Consider the following 20,243-nt stretch of genomic DNA (forward strand, 5'->3'; position numbering starts at 1 on the left):
TTTAAAAGAAGATTTCTTTTTATAAAAGTTGCATTCATATAGATTATAAATAATTTTTCTACATATGACATATTATTGGGTTGGAGTACTGCAAATAAATTGGTATGTTCATATTATATGAATCAATTGCTTTTACTTTAAAACATAGTGATAAATGCTCTTGATTCGATGATAATGAAAAAGACAGTAATAATAAGAATCAAAGCAACGTTGATGATAATGATTATGATAGTGATAGTAATGATTATTAGTTTATCTCATTCAGATTTTAAATTTAATCTATATATCTCATTCATAATTATTTTATGCATTTTTATATGTATTCGTTCATACTCCATCTATATACATGCTAATTAATTTTGAATTTAATTGCAGAGGTCTCACAGTCACAAAAAGAAAAGAAAGCAAAAGATCACATCCAAGAGTTAAATAAAAAAAAAAAGCGAAATTGTTCCGATTGTTGAAAGTTTAGAAGAATAAATGATATCCAATTCTAGTACTACTCCATTTGTTGTAGTCAGTACACTTCCATCGTTAACTCCCAATCTAAATATTTTTGAAAACACTCAACTAGTGTCAGATCAAAGAAAGAGAGTATATACTTAACAATGAAGCTGAAAAAGAAGGCGATTAAATTAGAGTGTTACCTGCTCACGAGCCTTCAAATATTAAGAGAGGTCAAAGGAAGTTAAAATTAGATTTGGCAGGGATAGGTATGTTTTAATATTTTTATTTTTTGAATTTGGCCTTTTATATTATATTCCGATTGATATGGAGTAATATTTACAGATTTTTACCTTCACCTACTACGGCTCATGTGATTTCAAACATTATTAAAGGACACTATTTTCAGTCATGGCCTTCATAAAAAAATATTCCTAATGCTACTAAGAAATTTTGGTGGAAAAAGTTTGAAGTAAGTTTTAGAAGAACATTTAATTCCTTGGTAGATTAGGAATTCATTTTACTAAGAGTGATGAGAGAACGAGAGAACGAGAGGGGGGAAACACGAGGGGGGGTAGAAGTAGGGTGGTGCAACCACGCGCAAAGGATCCTAGGATTTGGAATCGAGAAGAATATCATCGCCTGGAAAACGAATCTTTCTCTGTTTTCGTGGATAATCTGCCGGCAGATATCTCGAGAAGGGAATTATACCACTTGTTTTGTTGGACGGGAAGAATTAACGACATCTATCTTTGCCGAAAACAGAAACATGCCACGATTTATCTGTTTGCCTTTGTCAGATACACGACTAAAGGGGGAGCCTTGAAGGCTATAGCGGAGATGAACCACATACCATTACGGGATAAAGTCATATCCGTGGGGGAAGCTAAATTCAGAAGACATACACAAGCGACGGAACGATTGGTGCAGGTGGATCCTAGACGTCAGAAGAATGAACAGAAGCCAAAGGAACCTCATCGTGAGATACAGGTGGTTAACGATCAGGTGGTGGGGGAAACAACGCCGAATTGGCAAGCGGATGGCCATAAGGTGAGTGAGGGCGCGAAAAGGATTGACATCCCTGTAGTGGAAGCGAATTTGGATTGGCTGCGGCGGAGCTTAGTAGGGAGAACCTGGAGACCTATGGACTTGCATTCGTTGAGGAAAACAGTATGCAAGAACTTCCCTCAGGTAGATGACGTTAGGGAGATTGAGGCAACGAAGGTGTTAGTAATCTTTGATACGATGAAGCATGCAGATGAGGCTTTCACCTTCAAACTAGATAATTTGTTGCAATTATTTCATACGGTCAATAGATGGGAAGGCTCTGAATGTTGTAAGTCTCGGAGAGTGTGGTTGGAGTGCTACGGGGTGCCGCTACATGCCTGGGCACCGGAAACGTTTAAAGCGATCGGGGGACTCTGGGGTGAAATAATTCAGTGCATGGTATCGACGGAATCAGATGCTTCTTTTAGGGCAGGTAGGCTTCAAGTGGAGACAGGCGTGTTTGATGTCATTAGAGAGTGCGTCCGAATTAGTGTGGGGAACTCTGGGTTGGACGTCTTTGTTAAGGAGATGGAGGTGGGGACTTGTGGAGAAGGTAGTTACGTTGATCGCTGAAAGGTATGTGCGGGGATCGAAATTTCTGGCTCACATGACAATAGCCGGCTGAAGGAGACGGAGCAGTGGGATCCGGCGGCCGCCTTGGTTGGAGGTGATGCAAATGTGATCGAATATGGAAAGGACAGAATGGTAATTGATGAGGTGCTACTAAATGATCTTAATATGGATTATTCAAATTTTAAACAGGATACGAAGGTCTCAGATTCTGTTAGTTGCACCAAGGCTGAGGGTGAGGCGGATTCTAAGGGATTTAATGTCAATGATGAGATAGACTCTGAACGGACAGTTACACAGGGCTATGTCAACGTTGGAAGAGAGGATTTGGAAGATACCTATCAATTGGGCCATCCATATTGCTGCCCAAATGATTTGTAAAACCTTGAGGGGAGTGAGATGGGCTTGTCTCAATTTGGCCCAATACACAAACATCAGGAAGGTGGGCTGTGGGTTAGAGAAGGTTGGCAGATGGGTCGGGTGGCTAAGGACGGGTCTGACCTGGGTATGCTGTTGGCCAAACAGGTCGAGGGAAACCCTGGGTTGGAAGACGCGGGGCGGCCAGGTTGCAGTAGGGTCTCGAGCGTTGCGCACGATCAATTGAAGGCTACGCTTGGGAGTGGATTGCTCGGTGAACCTGGAATCTTTGATAACGTTGTGAATGAGAGGGGGGAGGCTTTGCTGTGCGGAACCGGGCCTAGGGTGGGTGTCTCCCGAGAAGTGGTGGCTGAGGCGAGGGGAACGACTAGGAGTGCGTCCAGTGCAGTTGATGGAGATCTCGAGCCTGGGAGGCTGGGGATGGTGAGGAGCGTCGAGGCTGTAAGGACGCAGAAGCAAAGAGACATGGCAGGAGTGGGAGGGTCGAACGTAGGCGGTGGAAACTGGCTGGTGACCCGGGAATGCTTGAGAGGGAAGGATCGGGAGTCGGGAGCACACCCAACAGCAGTGGAGGGAGCACAAGGGGTGGTTAATGGTGAGAGAACCATGGAGACTATGGCTGGGTCCAACGCTGAGTCAGGGAGGCAGGACGGGAAAGGTAAAGACAAGCTATCGCAGGAAGAACAGCTGAAGGAAAATGAAGAAACGTGGGCTTTGGCAGTGGAGTCGGGCGCTGTTCTGTATGATGCAGAGGAGGATATCATGGGAATCTTGCAAGCTCAGAATGAAGAAATAGAGGCAAAGAGGAAACTGGCGAAACAAAAATAAAAGGCAAGAAGGAGTCGCCCGAAGAATCAAAACAAGGTGAGTAAAAATTTGTTTAAATAATTATGGGCTGTTGGAATATTAGGGGGTTGAGAGGGGATGGTAAAATAAGCATGGTGAAATCGTTGAAGAAAACGTTTAAGTTGAACTTGTTAGGTTTGCTTGAAACAAAAAGGGAGTTGCTTAATAAATATGATGTTACAAGAATCTGGGGAAATAGTTCTGTGGATTGAGAGTTTGTGGAATCTGTCGGTGCGGTAGGGGGCTTGCTATTAATGTGGGATGATATGCTGTTTAAAAAAAGTAACTGTTATAAAGGTGAGACGTGGTTATATATTGAAGGTGTGATAACAAAGAATAACTTTCACTGTGCGTATTGTTTGGTGTATGGAGCGCATGGAAGGGAGGCGAAGCAGGTGGTATGGAGGAGTTGAGCTACATTATGGGGCTATGCCAAGTACCGTTCTGTTTGATGGGCGACTTTAATGAGATCATGCAAGTCGAAGATCGCAAAGGAGGAATAGTTTACCAGCATCGGCGAAGGAATTTAAGAGTTGGATACATGACATGCAGTTGATGGATTTACCGCTTACTGATAGAAAGTTCACCTGGTTCAGGGGTCAATCATGTAGTCGGATTGATAGAGTTCTGGTAAATATAGAATGGGCAGAAGAGTTTCCAGATTTACGGTTAAAAGGTGGACCAAGGGGATTGTCAGATCACTGTCTATTGATTGTGGAAGCTACAAGAGTAAGAGAAGGCCCCCAACCTTTCAGAAGCCTGGATGCCTGGTTTACACATGAGGATTTTCTGAGAATGGTCAAGAATGAATGGAGAGGGTTGGGAGATGCTCAGTTCATGAGTAAACTGAAGGCCTTGATGATACCTTTGCGACAATGGCATCGGAATAACTTTGGTAACATGGATAACAAGCTAAGGAGGTTTGAGGAAGAGATCGGGAGGCTTGACAATATGGTTAGTGATGGCGTCTATAATGGTACGACTGAGGCTCGAAGGAAGGCTTTGGTGAGCTTTTGCGAAAAGTGGTATGTCAGGAAGGAAATCCACTGGAAGCAGATGTCCCGGTCCAAACATGCTAGGAACATGGATAAGAATACCAGATATTTTCATAACATTGCCTCGGCTAGAAGAAGAAATAACAGGATAGATGCTCTGATGATTCATGGAAGGCTTGTGCGAAATCAGACAAGAATAAAGGTGGTAATTAGGGGGTTTTACAAGGATCTGTATCGATAGGACTATGCTCTGAGGATTGGTGTTCGGGATGGTTTGTTGAAACAGATTGATGGGTTGAGGCTGAAGCTCTAGAGGTATTGCCAACGACGGAGGAAATCAGGGAGGCAGTATAGGATTGTGAATCTTTTAAGGCCCTAGGTAGTGATGGATTTAATATGAACTTCATCAAGAATTGCTGGAAGGAGATTGGTATGGAATTCACTGCAGTTGTGATGGGGTTCTTCCAAAGTGCTACGCTACCAACTGATGCGAATATCACATGGGTGACGCTTGTTCCGAAGTTTATCAGGGCTAAGGAGATCAAGGATTTCCGGCTGATTAATATGGTGGGGTGTGTGTATAAGGTGATTTCGAAGGTACTGATGAGAAGGATGAGATCGGTTATGCCGGGCTTGGTAGGAGAGACTCAGAGTGCGTTTGTGAAGGGTAGAAAAAATCATGACGGCGCGCTCATAGCATGTGAGACGGTTCATTGGCTCAAGTCTTGGTGAAAGAAAGCGGCTATTATTAAGCTGGATTTTCAAAAAGCTTATGATAGAGTCAGATGAAGTTTTGTTGATATTGTGCTTCAGAAGATGGGGTTCGGCCACAGATGGAGGACTTGGGTGAAGGAGTGTGTTAGTACGGCCACTATGTCAGTCCTGGTTAACGGGTCGCCTTCCAAGCCGTTCAACATGGAGAGGGGCCTCAGACAAGGAGACCCTCTGTCTCCTCTTCTGTTTGTGCTTGTGGTCGATGTTCTGCATAGGATGTTGGGGAAAGCAGTCAAGAATGGGCGTATCGCTCCGTTACTGGTCGGGGGAGATTGTATCGAATTGTCACACCTACAGTTTGCAGATGATACTATATTATTTTGTCCTCCAGAGACAGAGACAATTGTGAATTATAAGAGGCTGTTGAGGTGTTTTGAGCTGATGTCTAGGTTGAACATCAATTTTGATAAGTCGAATCTGATTCCCGTGAATTGTGAGCAGGGCGGTGGCTGACAAGCTGATTGCGTTACAGAGGAGCTTTATGTGGTGTAAGGAGGACGGTAATTATGGTATCCCTTTAGTTAAGTGGGAGGTGGTACAGGCCTCGAAAAAGGCTGGGGATTTGGGAGTTGGGGATGCAGTTCTTAGGAACACGGCCCTTTTGTTTAAGTGGTGGTGGCGGTTTTCAAAGGAGGATTTCCCTTTGTGGAAGAAGATTGTTTGCTCGTGTAACAGATTGAATCTGCATGTAATGCTTGCAAATCAGAATCTACCGGTAAAAGGAGGCCCCTGGAAGGACATCTGTCAGTTGAATGTAAAAGAGCAGAGGGTGAAGGAAAAAATGATTAGTGGCCTGGCGATGGAAGTAGGGAACGGAAGGAGAACACTCTTCTGGGAAGATAACTGGGTCCAAGGTGGCCCCCTGAAAGCGATTTTTCCAAGGCTCTTCTCTATTTCAAACCAGCAGGGATCTGTGATTAGGGAGTGTGGATTTTGGGATGGGTTACATTGGGTTTGGAATTTTCAGTGGAGGAGAGATTTGTTCCAATGGGAATTGGAACTTGTCCATCATCTTCATGAGAGATTAAGGCCAGTAAAGCTATCAAATGGTAGAGAGGATAATGTTGTTTGGAAGTTTGATCATAAAGGTATTTTTTCTACTAACTCTTTTCTGCAGGTACTACAATCGAAGACTTTATCGGATGAGATTATGAGCTATAATTTCACTAGTTCAATTTGGAGAGGGGTGGTACCTCCGCGAATTGAGCTCTTTGGATGGTTTGTGCTAGTTTGTAGAGTTAATACAAAAGAAAGGTTAAGTAGACTAGGCGTTGTTCTTAACAGTGATAATATTTGTGTCCTATGTAAAAAGGAGATAGAATCTGTGCAGCATTTATTTCTGTTTTGTGAGTTCACATGGCAGGTATGGTGTGCGTGGTTGAAGGCTTGGGATAGAGATTGGACTATTCCTGGCACCATGAAAGAACTGTTTGAGAGTTGGACCACCATGCACTCTAGGAAAGAAACACAGAAGACTTGGCTGACTGGGTTCTTTGCAGTGATCTGGAACGCCTGGTTAGAGCGCAATGTGAGAATTTTCAAGAATAAAGAAACAGGTGTTGATATCATAAAGAGAAAGACGTTTTTGAGCTACAAAGAATGGACTGATAGTGATCCTTTTGGTTGTTGATGGCAATGCCGGAGATGACAAAGGATTAGTAGCTGTTGTATGCAGGTTTAGTTCTTGTTTGTTTTGCTCACGCTCCACTCTAATATGTTGAGCTTCCTTTGTTTCAAAAAAAAGTTTAAAACTTTTAATACATATCAATTTACAACTACTCTTGCTTGCATTGCTTATTCAGTGCAAATATAAGTTTGTTTTTCCAGATTTTCACTGGGAAAGCCTTTGTCAAACCACAATGAATAAGAGAAATTGTGTGCGATGCTCTTTATGCTTATTGGGATACTGATGCTCTATTTTTTACATAAAAGTACACAAGGCAAATTAAATCGAACATCTGATTATAGCGGATTCGGAGCGACTCTTCGTATTACTGGCTCAATTTTTGTTACCCAACATAAAGCTAATATGGGGATGTTATAAAAAAAACTTAAATCGTTTATGTTATAATTTTATACACTTTAATTGGTGGTTGATATTCATAGATTTTTTATTTATATATTTGGTAGAAAATATATTAAATTAAAGAAGACTCCAACATAATTAGAATTATTTGCGAAGACCCACAAATACAAAAATGAGATATGAGTGGATAAAAAATCAAAAGCCTGACTAGAATCAAATTTTATTTGGCTAATTAGATCTTATATATCTGAAGTGAAATCTAGTCTTTGTCTAAGATGTTATTGCCAATACCCTGTATTTTAGTGTAGAACTGTTGAAGATGAGTTTGGGGTTATATATGTAGTAGCTTTTACAAGAAAACATGGCTCTTTTGTTTTAAAGGAAAAATTTGCCACGGAGATAAATGAATTATTGAATTGGAAAGTTGATACCTATTAATTACAGAATATTTGGATTTCTTGGATTTACGTATCCGCTTACCATTATGTCAAAGAAACAATCAAGCTATGTAGTTAGGTGCTAACATTGGCACTGACATGCTTGCACTCTAATCCAATGTCAAGACCATCAATGCAATAAGTAGCTCATCAACTTTCTAATTTCAAACAGTCATCACTGTCTTTGTCTTTTTTTAAACAGTTCATTGGTTAATAGTTTAAGAGATATATTCTATTTCAATTTTTTGGTGACTAATTTTTTTTTGGTGACTATATTTTATTTCAATTGTGCATGGGTTGTTTGAGCTAAGCTTATAATAATGTAAATTTTTTTTCCTCCTGATTTTGCATCTTATGTTGATTTAGTATGAAAAAAAATATTTGTTCAAAAATAAATTTAAATTTTTTTGTATTGGATTTAATGTTTGATTCCGCTAAATCAAGTGCTATATATTATTCTCTTACAAAAGTATTTATTAGTTGGATTCGTGTCTAAGCCATTTTTACCTATTTTCTTGGTGCTGGATCTTTTTTACTTGCATTTTTTGTGAAACATGTGATAACCAAGTAAATTGAAGGTGAATTTAAATTGGTCATCATTACAGTTAAAGAGAATTTTTCAGCTTTTCACATCTCTCTTGGACTTTATTATGGTATCAATTTGTATGTCAAATATTGTTTCCAAGCATAACTAAGGTTATTAAAATTGGTTATTCGACTAATTAATTAATTTTTTTCTGCTTTCACATCTCAATATGACTTTCGTGTATGGTAAATATTGACTTTTCTCTTACATTATTACACTATTACCTATATATCAGTATGAATATTGAGTAATGCAGCTTATTTGATATAGAACATACACTACTTAAACACTACAAAGGAAATGGGAAATAGTGGCGGTTCCTGGAGTGATGTGCGGCAGTTTCAAACCGCCGCGAAACAAAATTCCAGCGGTTTGTTAAGCGTTGCCTATTAGGGGGTGGTTATATGATTTTGCGGCGGTTCTCAGGAACCGCTGGCACAACCGCCGCAAAACCTAAGATTAGCATTGCAATGTTTAGCGGCGGTTTAAAACGGCTGCGATCTGGAAATCTGTGATCGACACGAAATGTTCGGCGGTTTGAAACCGCCGCTGTTTAATTGCCACGGTTTAAAGACTAATGCATTTACCGGCAGTTTGAAAACATCGCGGTTTAACGGCCAATGTTTTTTGAAATGTAACTGGCGGCGGTTTTGCTATCTCCTAACCTGAATTTTCAAATTTCTAACAGCTAGTTCGCAACCGCCACTATTTTCCGGTTAAATGGCCGCAAAAATACTATTTTGTACACTGGCAATCAACGCTGTTTTTTATTTCAATGTACATTTTTTTGTTTTTTTTAAATCGTTCTTAATATTAGTAAGTTAAATTATTTAAAATCCCGAAAAATAAATTGCAAGGTAAACGACAATAGCAAAACCATTAATTTAATTAATATAATTATCCGAATATCAACAAAGTGTACTCCTTACTAAGAGTTGCATAATCAACAAAATAAAAGTGTATATCTGAAAGAAGAAAAGGTTCCACAATCCTAAGATCTACTTTCTATTCTGTCCCTCCAACGCACTCATCCATGTGGCGACGTCTGATGGCAGCTTCCTACCTTGCCCTTGAAGTAGACATAACAAAGCACTCTCCATTGCCTGCATCCTGACCTTCCCAGCTGCTACTTCATCCTCCACTGCCTTCCTTTTCAATTTCTCTGCTGCCAACTCTGCTTGTAGTTCAAGCAGCACCCTTTGGGTCACCTCCCTTTCAAAACCGTTGCTCGGCTGATGGAAATTCATACCGAAGACTTAACTAGAAGTCGGTCCCAACCCCATGCCACGCACTCTACCCGGGCGCTCTTTTCCGAGAGCTTGAGCAAGCGAATCATTCTGAGATAACAGTCTAGAAGATTCATCGCCTTGCTCAATAGCCTCAATTCTTTCCTACACACATAGATAAGCAATTAAGAGCATTTATTAGCAAGTCGCTAACCGCACAGACTTCCAATAAAATTTTAAAAACTAAAACATAGGATTGAACACATTACTTTCTCCAATAGCGCGAGCTGCATCATGGATATAGGAGCCATTAGTTCTTTTGTGCGTTAAGAGATACAACTCTCCTCTACTAACTATCCTCCCTTGTCGTTCCGACTGTACCAATAATGATGATAAAGTGAATAAGGTAGAGGAACAGATAGTTCAAAAACATTCCCAAAATTAGATTGCCTCTTCTTCTCCGAGCCTTGCCAAGCTTTTTGATCTGCCGGTGTGGGTGTAAAGCTGCTTTGATCGATTCTCGGCATTTTTCTTACACTTCTCCTGTCATGCCATCAAATTAAGAGTTATTAGACACTAGTTCTGACGAACTAAATGAAGCATAAATGGACTTTGTCTGTTATGAAACAAAACTATATTACCTGTGTCTCTTCGCTATTGCGATAATCGAAAAACTTTCTCCAATGGTCCACAGTAATTCCATCTTGGCGGTTTTCAATATTTTCTGCAAGTGAAAGTTCGGGGTCATAGCAGTGATGGTATAATCTATTCCTCGTTTCCTTCCAAGACCTTTCTAGCATTTTGAATATTATACGCTTTATAATTCCTCTACTATCTTCTTTAAAATGGAACATTTCCTGCAACATTAAAATTAAGCTGTGAGTAGTGTTCAAAGTATGAGTTTGGAATGGTACGAAGAAATAAAAATAACATTTTACCTTTACTATTTCATTATAGACCTTGTCCCTGGTGCGAACCTTTCTCCAGTCCCTCTCGCAGATTGAGAATTTGGTGTAGTCAGATCCTAGCAGTCTCATAACGCCGCTCAGTAGACCTGCTTCATCCCCAACTAGTTGCAGTGCACTGTTAAACCTGAGTACGACCTTTCTTCCGTTAGGTGGCTTCATAGCTTCCTTCACACTCAGTTTGACATGTTTGATTGTGCCATCGGATTCTGTAAAACATATTAATTCTTAGTTAGCTACCATTGGAGTCAAGCTGCGAAAACATCATAGAAAAATAGGGCAATGAAAAGTAGAATTAAATAAGTTCTCTTATACCAATTGTTTTAACATCCCAAAATTCTGTGTTCTTACGTCCCTTGCGCTTCTGAGCATCCTGTGCAGCAAAAAAGTTATCCACATATTGGTCAAAAGAATCTACCTCATCTGCCTCTGGGTCTACCTCTTCGGCGTCCGGCTCCGAGTTTTGAACATCATTCATGGAAGCCTGTGGAGCAGGCAGTGGTTCGGTTCGGGGCGGACGAAAGGGGCGTAAAGACGAGGATATGGGGGCACTACTGCCACTGGGCGGCGGAATTGGGTAGTCTGCTCTCTGCGAAGTTGAAGCCACATGACCTCCCACTTGAGGCTGCTGACATGCTGTGTCTACACGGGCTTTCTTCGTGAAACGACCTACCCGATGCATCTTTTCCAACTGCATTCAGATTAAAACGAAGTAATAACAATTAATATGTACATAATAATATAAATTAACATGCAAAAAGGACACCGGCATACCCCAATTACATGAGTACATGAGTACATGAGTACATGAGTTGAGATACCATGTTAACAAAGAAATCAAATATGTGGGGCATAAAAAAACATCGATGTAGGCACAATTTCTCTATAATGCCTAGAATCAACAGCGAAAAATGTTGCTAGCGTATCCATCTGGAAAGACTACGTTCTTGATAGTCCTTAGAAAGAGCTCCTTCTGTGGATTGGTCATAGTAAAGATGGCGGATGGGTACTTTCCATCTTCCCGTGGCCACAAATCATGCTTGATTCCCATCGATTGGAGGTCTCTTCGAGCTTTAATGTGGTCTTTAGACTTACCTTTCTCGTTCATTATGGTGAATATTATGTTGTCGTACACGTTCTTCTCTATGTGCATGACATCAAGGTTGTGACGCAATTCATTGTTCTCCCAATATGGCAGCTCAAAGAATATACTCCTCTTCTTCCAAGGAATCTCGTCTTGCATGGGAGTTTGCTGTCCGCGTGTCTTTTTCCCCGTAACCGATTGCACCTTGCCAAATTGGACATGCACACCCTCTAACTGCCGGATAATGTCTCTACCAGAGACTCTAATAGGCGGACCTCTATCCTCTATCTTTCCATCAAAGGAGTACCGGTCATTTCTGTATTTGTGGTCATGATTCAGAAAGCGACGATGACCCATGAAACACCATTTCTGGCTGTGTGTAAGGCGGTTAGTTTCAGCATCCAAATTGCACGCAGGACAGGCTCTCCCACCGTACGTGTTCCACCCAGATAAGTTCCCCAAGCCTAGAAAATCACTGATTGTCCACATCAACGCAGCATGCATCTTGAAGGTTTTTTTCTCGACTGCATCATAAGTTTCAACATCCCTCCATAATTGCTTCAACTTATTGATAAACGGCTCTAGGTACACATTTATGTCATTTTCAGGCATTTTAGGACCAGCAATAATCATAGAGAGGATAAACGAAGAGGGTTTCATGCATATCCAGGGCGGCATGTCATACGGGATAAGAACCACTGGCCAAATTGAGTACTTTGAGCTCATGTTCCAAAAAGGGTAAAAGCCATCGCTAGCTAATGCTAGGCAAACACTACGCGGATCACGAGAAAAGTCGGAATATTGTACGTCAAATGACTTCCATGCCTCAGCGTCCCTTGGATGCCTATACATACCATCAGAGTTAGGACCTCTCTTATGCCACAGCATGTCAACGGCTATCTTACTAGACATATATAACCTCTGCAATCGTGGAATAAGGGGGAAGTAACGAAGAATCTTCGCCGCTTGTAGTTTGCCGTTCTTCTTGACAACCATCTTGATCCTCACCCTAGAGTTCTTCTTAGTCTTATGCTTCCATCTCGATGTCCCACACTGCTTGCATTTGGTCAACTCTTAGTCGTTGCCCTGGTATAGCATGCAGTCATTTGGACATGCATCTATCTTCTTGTATGCGAGACCGAGTTTTCTTATGACTTTTTTGGCATCGTGAACAGTGGATGGAATCCGGGCATGCTCAAAGGTGTCCGCGAGCAACTCCAATATCATTCCGAAGGCCTTATTGCTCACTCCCCACATGGACTTAATGTAATAGAGCCTCACCAAGAAAGATAACTTAGAGAACTTTGAACATCCTGGGTATAACTCCTGCTCCCCGTCTTCGAGTAGGTCGTGGAAGTTGCGGGTCTCTCAACTAGGTTCATTGTATAAGTAAGGCAACTCATCCATAGCACCGCCGTCAGGTTCATTCTCCGATTCTTCTTCGGGACCGGGAAGTCCTGAGAAGTTGAATGCATCGTGGACCATATCAAGCATCGGGGCATTGAAATGTTGTTCAGATTGATCTTCTTGTCCGTCACAAGAGCGCTCGACCCCACGTCTTTCACCGTGATGGATCCAAAATGTGTAAGTAGACGGGAAAGGGTTGATCACCAAGTGATCAAACGCATCTTCTCTATTTTGTAAGAGGCGGAAGCCACACTTCGGACATGGATAACGTATCATCCCATCAGATGATGCATTGGCAAATGCAAAATCTAGGAATCTGGTCAAACCGTCCCTATATTCTGCACCAACTCGTGACTTTGAAATCCAACTCTTATCGATATCTAGTTTAATGAAAAAATTGGAACGACAATAAATCGTAAAATAAAGTCAGACCACGAGAAAAAAGTAAATAATTAACACTTGATATAGAATGGGAGAATAACTCCTAAACCGAATAATAAAACACACATTTACTAACATCCAGGATAATACACAGCTAACAGAAAAATAAAAAAATATTGCTTACTCATGAATAATTTTGCACTTTCGTAAAAAGATTACTGGAAGAAAGAAACTCTGGGTCCAATGTCAAATATTTGAAACGGAAAATAAAATTCCTTCCTTAAAAAAGAACAAGAAAAAAGAGGAATATTATATTAATCTGAGAAATAATAAAATGAAAAAATTAATCTAGTATTACAATATAATGTATTAGTTAAATTAAAAATAAATCGATTTAACATTTAATAATTAATATACGTGTAATTAATAATGCTTTATTAATTAAGAAAGTAATTTAAGTGAGAGTTAATCAACATTGAATTTGTAATTTTCATCATGTATGGGTCCCACTATCTTGATCGACTTCACCGACTTCCTCAATCTAAAAGAACTTAATCCACCAGATTTACTGATTTTGGATTTAGTTACGATAACACTAGAAAGCTACCATGTATAAGGATGGCATTTCACTTGTATCTTTACTAATTTCTCATTTTAGCAAATTTTCTTATTTCCATTTTTCTCTTAGGTATTTATTTCTCTATCACGTATGGTTCTCATCACAGTAAAGTTGAAGATTATAGGAAAGATGAAATAGTAATTTTAAAGCTTACGGTGTACAATAACTTTATCAGGAAGTTTCTTCACAAACTGCTCCGCAGCATATCTCCAATCTGTAGACTGAAATACCAAGCGCAATTCAACACTTAAAGCTTGAATAAAGTGTGCAGGACCAATTTAAACTTTAAATTTGCACATAAAGCTTCTAATTTTGTAGTAACTAGCTAGCTATTAGGGGTGCGGTACAATTTGGTTTGGTTTTTGAGAGAAAAGTCATCCGATCCAATCGTTTAATTAAAGTGCGGTTCAGTTTGGTTCGGTTTTTTTCTCGAAGCCATCCGAACCAAACCAAACCAATTAAATTCGGTTTGGTTTGGTTCGGTTTGTTCGGTTTTTTCAATAATTCAAAAAAAATATATTACCATACTATTTCACAAAATCATAACATTGAAATCGACAAACACAAATACACAATAGCTAATAATAATAATAATAATAATAATAATAATAATAATAATAATAATAATAATAATAATAATAATAATAATAATAATAATAATAATAATAATATAGCACTAGTAGAAAATCATTCTAATCTAATTATACATTCTAATAGTTATACATTCTAATAATAAAGAGACATTGAGATGAATGGATTAATAGACATTGAATATATACATTCTAATAATAAAGAGACATTCTAATAGTTATACATTCTAATAATAAAGAGACATTGAATATATAGACATTGAGATGAATGGATTAATATGCTGCTGACTTTCCTGCAATTTGTTGAGCTCTCAGAATGTTGTTGCGCCTTCTCCACCAGCAAACTGATCCTCCCACAAGTGCCACCGCCATGAAACTAACACCTAATCCAATGCCCGCTCTATCACCCCCAGAGAGACCACGTCCACAGCTAGGGGGGTGGGGTTAGGCATTTTTAGGGTTTTTTCCGAACCGGTTCGGTTCGGTTCGGTTAGGGTTTTCAGAGTCAAAACCGAAAACCAAACCGAACCGCACAAAAAACAGCAAAATTAGTGTTTTTCAGTTTTTTTGGTTTTCGGTTAATTCGGTTCTCGATTTTTCGGTTCGGTCCGTCAGTTTATTTCGGTCCGGATCGGTTTTGAATACCCCTACTAGCTATATATATATATATATATGTGGTTAATATCCTCCCATAACATTATATGATGGAAGTGTCATATGTGATCACATACATGTGAAAGTAACTATAAATATATTTATTCTTGTGCAGCCAAAAATAACCATAAAGATGCAATTGGATTGTGACAGATGCTGAACAATGGAAAACAAAACTCTTTGTTTCATTGTTTCCCTTGAAAATGAAAAAAGAAAAATAAAGGAGATTCATATCATCAGAAAATAAACAAATGCCCACATTATGAGAAATCAACAAAAATCACATTAACCTAAAAATTAGATTTTTGAGTATCAATGAACATGAACATTTAACCATATTAAACATCTGATCAAAAAATAATTGTTACAGCTAATTTTGACCAGTTTTATAGGTGCAAGTCATTAGCAAAGACTGGAGTCAGGCTAATTCTAAACTAATCATTGGCCTTTGAAATAGAAAAATAAAATACAATAAATTAAGAAAACGGCTTAATGCACATCACTAAGTCAGAGGTACAGTTTTTGGGTTATACAAATTCCATTAACTTGTTATCAATTGTTCTAATAATAGAAAAGATGATAAAATCTTTTGTAGTAATATACAAGTCACTTTCACTTGGTCTACCACGAAGACAAGAAAAGCCAAAAATTCACAAAATGCTTTATCATCTCTTCATTTTAAATAAAATACATAAACATCATAATTCTCAAAAAAATCCAAATTATTACATATGATTCTAAAAATCACTAACACAAAACAAAACAGTAAATTGGTACCAAATCAAGAAGAAAATGATTAAAGTGGACCAATTTGAATTACAACCTCACTAATGAGTCAATCACTAAAAATATCACTAATGAGTCAATCACTAAGAACATAACGTCTCATATAACTCCATGCTCATCAAAATAATTAAGACAGGGCATCTTCCTCAGTGTCAATTGAACCTTTTAATGTTATTATTTCAGTCTTAAGTAACGAAATACCATATTCATCCCTACCAAGTTCAATCATCAAGTCATAACCTAACACCTAAAATCAACCATAGAAAGAGTGACATATATAGAGAATAGTTACTTGGGTAAACATTATATTCATAAAAGTTGTAATTAAAGAGCTGCAACTTTCTAGCTTAGTTCAATGAAGCTAAATTTCCAAATGTGTTCATGTCAGTTTATTTATTTATTTTTGAACTGCTGGCTGCATTTTTCAATTAACCATAATATTAGCCAATGGGTAACACACTTGAAAAAATAGAATGCCCCCTCCTTCCTTTTTCTCAAAGAAAAAAAAACCCACATCTTTAGACACATCAACCAGCCAAAATTATCAAATGGAACTGCAAACCATAAGTACAAGATTACAAGAAACAACTACAACCAAACCTTTTTCTCACTAAACCTATGGTTGATATAATATATAACCATAGTTTAATAGTTTAATAATATATTAATGTTAATAGGTTTCTTGTTCCAATAATAGCTTAGCCTTTACTCCATCTGCAATAATGTCTTGTTCCAATCTCACTATGTTGGTGTCCTCAAAACCTTCTCTTTCTGATGCCTCCAACCTCTCCTTCCATTCTGTTATCAACCCTTTTCAGCTCCCTTCACAAAACTCACCCTCATGCAGCCTCTCACGTTCTTCTGTCACCCAAGTACAGTGTGGTCTCAGAGAGCTCAGAAACCGCATAGAATCTGTCAAGAACACATAGAAGATCACAGAAGCAATGAAGCTTGTTGCTGCCACTAAAGTCAGAAGGGCTCAAGAAGCTGTTGTTAATGGAAGACCCTTCTCAGAGACTCTTGTTGAGGTCCTTTACAACATCAACGAGCAGCTCCAAACTGAGGAAATTGATGTCCCACTCACAAAAGTTAGGCCAATGAAGAAGGTAGCACTGGTTGTGTGCACTGGTGATAGAGGTCTTTGTGGTGGTTTCAACAATAACATCATCAAGAAAGCCGAAGAAAGAATTGCTGAATTGAAGGATCTTGGTCTTGACTACACTATCATTAGTGTTGGCAAGAAGGGTAACTCTTACTTCCTCCGTAGGCCTTATATACCAGTTGATCGGTTTTTAGAAGGAGGATCACTCCCAAATGCGAAAGAGACTCAGGCAATTGCTGATGATGCCTTCTCGTTGTTTATCAGTGAAGAGGTTGACAAAGTAGAACTCTTATACACAAAGTTTGTGTCATTGGTGAAATCAGAACCTATGATTCACACCTTACTTCCACTGTCGCCAAGAAACAACTCCAACCATAGGTTTCTTGTAATCTCCATATTGGAACAAAAATGCTAAGCTATTAAACTATGTTTGCTATTACACTACTACTCCTTCTGCTCCACCATCTGCTCCTTATTGCTACTATCCGGTTTATTATAATTGTGATCCATCTCCCAATGATTTATTTTTATCATGTTCTATTTCTTTCTTTCAGTTACCATAATTTTAGACAGTGGTTGTGATATCCTTCATTTTAATATATCCCTATCATTGATTAATTAAGCAAAACAGAGCATGCTGAATTATTTTGCCCTAGTCACAAGGAAGTGTGTCTCTTACACTACATTATTCCATTACTTTAAATTGGTAAAATTCAATCCAATCGAAAACTTATGTGATTTCTAACTTAGTCAATTTAACTCGGTCTTTCTAACAAACAGCATAATAATTAGGTTTCTATTTCAGAAGGGTTGCTCTATGCACAACTTTATGAAAACAGAGCTATTTTCGGAAGGTTCATACTTTGAATAGAGGAGTAAACTTGGAACACAGAAACATAAAAATGGCAGATATTCTTGCTTACTAAAAGTAGATTCTACTTAATTTAGTCAACCACACAGTCCCACAGGAAGTACATTAGTTTAATCCAAATTGAAAGTGCAAAACTGGATTCCAATATGAAATTGCACTAAGCACAAACGTATCAAAACTCAGGGGTTCAGAAATTGGGAAAAGAAAATCAAATCTGCTCACTAAATTAGGAGAGAAAATCGGAACATACGAGGGAGAGGATCGTTCCTCACATGCTTTTGACACCAAAAGTTCACATGGGACAGGGATGAAATTGATGTTGAAATTAATTTATGAACAGCCACTCAAATTAAATTGGGGGAGGGGACAAGAACGAACCTGAGAGAGGGGAGAGGGGGCGATCGGCGCACAGCAGGGAAAGGGCAAGGGGGAAGGCTGCCGACGACGTCACGACGGAGGTGGAAGGAGACCCGCGATTGGCGCTATGCTCTGCTAGGGTTCGCGCCGAAAAGAGGGAAGGTTATTGGCGCCTTAATGTATTGGTTGTGGTTCTTTAATGAAACAACCCCCTTCTCCCATCTTGTTATTAGATGCGGTTGGGACAAATAGGGCAACCATTTTGGATTTATTGGAGGCGGACCATCAAAACGCATGAAGAACTGCAGCAGCTCACTCGAACAACAGCGCTCTGGAAAAAGGGCTGGTATTTTACCGCAGGTAACACCCGGTTCCCTTGTAGTGAAATAACTCATGAAAGATATTTGTGACCTAATTAATCTAATTTTAAAATTGGCAGAATTAATTTAAAAATGTTATGGAAAAAGCTGTGTAAAAAGTGTATGAAGAAGGAAGTAGTGTACCAAATAAAATAGATATGTGGTGTAAAATAGTTGGAGCCAAAAGAAGAAAAATTTATGAACTTAGAATAGAATTTACTATAGTTGAAAAAAAGTCTAATTATTGTGGCTTTAGTTTTCAGTCATACGATTGATTAGAAAGATCAAAACATGAAAAAATAATTAAGAAAATGCAAGAGGAGAATGATGATTTGAAAATTAGATTGAGAAAGATAGAAAAAGGATTTGAACTTAATAACTGTTTACTTCAACCAATAATAAAAAAGCTTAATTTTAAAATTTTGATTTCTCAACTATAAAGTGAAAAAAATTTTGATTTCTCAACTACAAAGTGAAAAAATAAATACAGAAAAGGACAAAGATGGTAAACGTACCTCTAAAAAATGATTATGTCATTGTAATTATAATTTTAGTTAGTGATTAAAGACTTTAAAGTAGTGTTTGGAAGAGAAATAGAGACTGAGAAACTGAGACTAAGAGACAGAGATTGAAATAAGTCTCAGTATTGTGTTCAACGTAAGTAGGAGACAGAGATTGAAATAAAAATAAAATTTTAATTTAATTTGAACAAAAGATAAAGTTGGAATTAATTAATTGAAATGGGGTATTTTAGATATAAAATGTTATTAAAGTTTCAATTTTTGGAGGTACTAAAATACTGAAATTTTAGAGATAGAGACTAGAATTTTAATACCAGTCTCTGAACCAACAAATATAATACTGAGTTCTAGTTTCCTAATCTCTTTCTCAGTACCTCAAAACAAATGCTACCTAAATGATGTGATTAATAATTAGAGACATTAAAATGATGTAATTAGTTTTAAAAGCAATACTTTTATAAATCTATGTTCATGATTTTTATATTTTGTTAAATTATAATTGTATATAAAAATGAGAGTTTAAGAATAATAGATGTAAAATTTAGTAAAAAAATGGATAAATAGAAAATTAGGATCAACGATCGATTTAGCTATCACAAAGCCTGATCGTTATCAGTAATGGAAAATTTGGTTACTAATGGTTGGTCCTTAATTAGCGATCAATATATTGGTTGCTAATTAGCGACTCTCAGCGACCGATTTAGCGACCGAAAATTTAGTTACCATTTAGCGACCGATTTGGTTAGTGATTGATTTTGTTTGATGAGAATTTAGTAGTCTTGATTGAAAATCGGTCACTAAATTAGTAGATTGCCAAAATCGGTCAGTAGTGATACTTTTTCTTCTCAATCTCTTTTTTGTTAAAAAATTGCAAATCTTTTTAATCAATCATCAACACTCTAATATTAAAGAAAAAATTTTTATATTAGTAATTATTGTGGTGGATCAATTTTATTTATGTACTGAAATCAAACATTATTAGCTGTTAAATATACTAATTGTTCGTTTCAAATTTAAAAAATAGGATAACATTAAACTTATTTAAAATTTTTTAAGATTAAAATAAAATGTTCGATACTTTTTAAGATAAAAATAGGACGTTTAAAATATTAGAAATCAATTACAATTTGATCTAAACGTTAAAGACTCTTAGCGAATTTGATCCAAAATAATAGTATATCGTCCTAGGTAATATATCTTGCTTATTTTTAGCGAATA

General features: G+C 38.0%; 4 protein-coding genes across 4 annotated transcripts; 3 read left to right on the forward strand and 1 right to left on the reverse strand.

Annotated features, from left to right (window-relative positions):
• LOC107616439 lies at window positions 3,832–4,521 on the forward strand. Its single transcript, XM_016318398.1, has one exon. It carries the CDS (start codon window positions 3,832–3,834, stop codon window positions 4,519–4,521), a length of 690 nt encoding a protein of 229 aa, XP_016173884.1.
• On the forward strand, window positions 4,677–6,684 carry LOC107616438. Its single transcript, XM_021112042.1, has 4 exons — window positions 4,677–4,877; window positions 5,094–5,422; window positions 5,496–6,171; window positions 6,418–6,684. Exons 1-4 carry the CDS (start codon window positions 4,677–4,679, stop codon window positions 6,682–6,684), a joined length of 1,473 nt encoding a protein of 490 aa, XP_020967701.1.
• LOC110266252 lies at window positions 8,972–11,026 on the reverse strand. The gene is made up of 5 exons (XM_021110529.1): window positions 10,610–11,026; window positions 10,268–10,503; window positions 9,971–10,186; window positions 9,599–9,872; window positions 8,972–9,494 (listed from the first exon to the last, which is right to left on the reverse strand). Exons 1-4 carry the CDS (start codon window positions 10,989–10,991, stop codon window positions 9,771–9,773), a joined length of 936 nt encoding a protein of 311 aa, XP_020966188.1. The 5' UTR covers window positions 10,992–11,026; the 3' UTR covers window positions 8,972–9,494; window positions 9,599–9,770.
• On the forward strand, window positions 14,818–18,294 carry LOC107618787 (ATP synthase gamma chain 1, chloroplastic-like). Its single transcript, XM_016320942.2, has one exon. It carries the CDS (start codon window positions 16,760–16,762, stop codon window positions 17,330–17,332), a length of 573 nt encoding a protein of 190 aa, XP_016176428.1. The 5' UTR covers window positions 14,818–16,759; the 3' UTR covers window positions 17,333–18,294.

Source organism: Arachis ipaensis, chromosome B09, assembly GCF_000816755.2.
Source record: "Arachis ipaensis cultivar K30076 chromosome B09, Araip1.1, whole genome shotgun sequence".
Classification (NCBI taxonomy): domain Eukaryota; kingdom Viridiplantae; phylum Streptophyta; class Magnoliopsida; order Fabales; family Fabaceae; genus Arachis; species Arachis ipaensis.

Coding starts and splice junctions, on each gene's coding strand:
- LOC107616439 (XM_016318398.1), top strand. CDS start 3,832: ATGCAGTTGATGGATTTACCGCTTACTGATAGAAAGTTCACCTGGTTC.
- LOC107616438 (XM_021112042.1), top strand. CDS start 4,677: ATGAACTTCATCAAGAATTGCTGGAAGGAGATTGGTATGGAATTCACT. Junction 4,878..5,093: donor TGTATAAGGTGATTTCGAAG/GTACTGATGAGA, acceptor ATTGTGCTTCAG/AAGATGGGGTTCGGCCACAG. Junction 5,423..5,495: donor AATTATAAGAGGCTGTTGAG/GTGTTTTGAGCT, acceptor AATTGTGAGCAG/GGCGGTGGCTGACAAGCTGA.
- LOC110266252 (XM_021110529.1), bottom strand. CDS start 10,991: ATGCAGTTGGAAAAGATGCATCGGGTAGGTCGTTTCACGAAGAAAGCC. Junction 10,504..10,609: donor TTGGGATGTTAAAACAATTG/GTATAAGAGAAC, acceptor TATGTTTTACAG/AATCCGATGGCACAATCAAA. Junction 10,187..10,267: donor TCTATAATGAAATAGTAAAG/GTAAAATGTTAT, acceptor TTAATGTTGCAG/GAAATGTTCCATTTTAAAGA.
- LOC107618787 (XM_016320942.2), top strand. CDS start 16,760: ATGAAGCTTGTTGCTGCCACTAAAGTCAGAAGGGCTCAAGAAGCTGTT.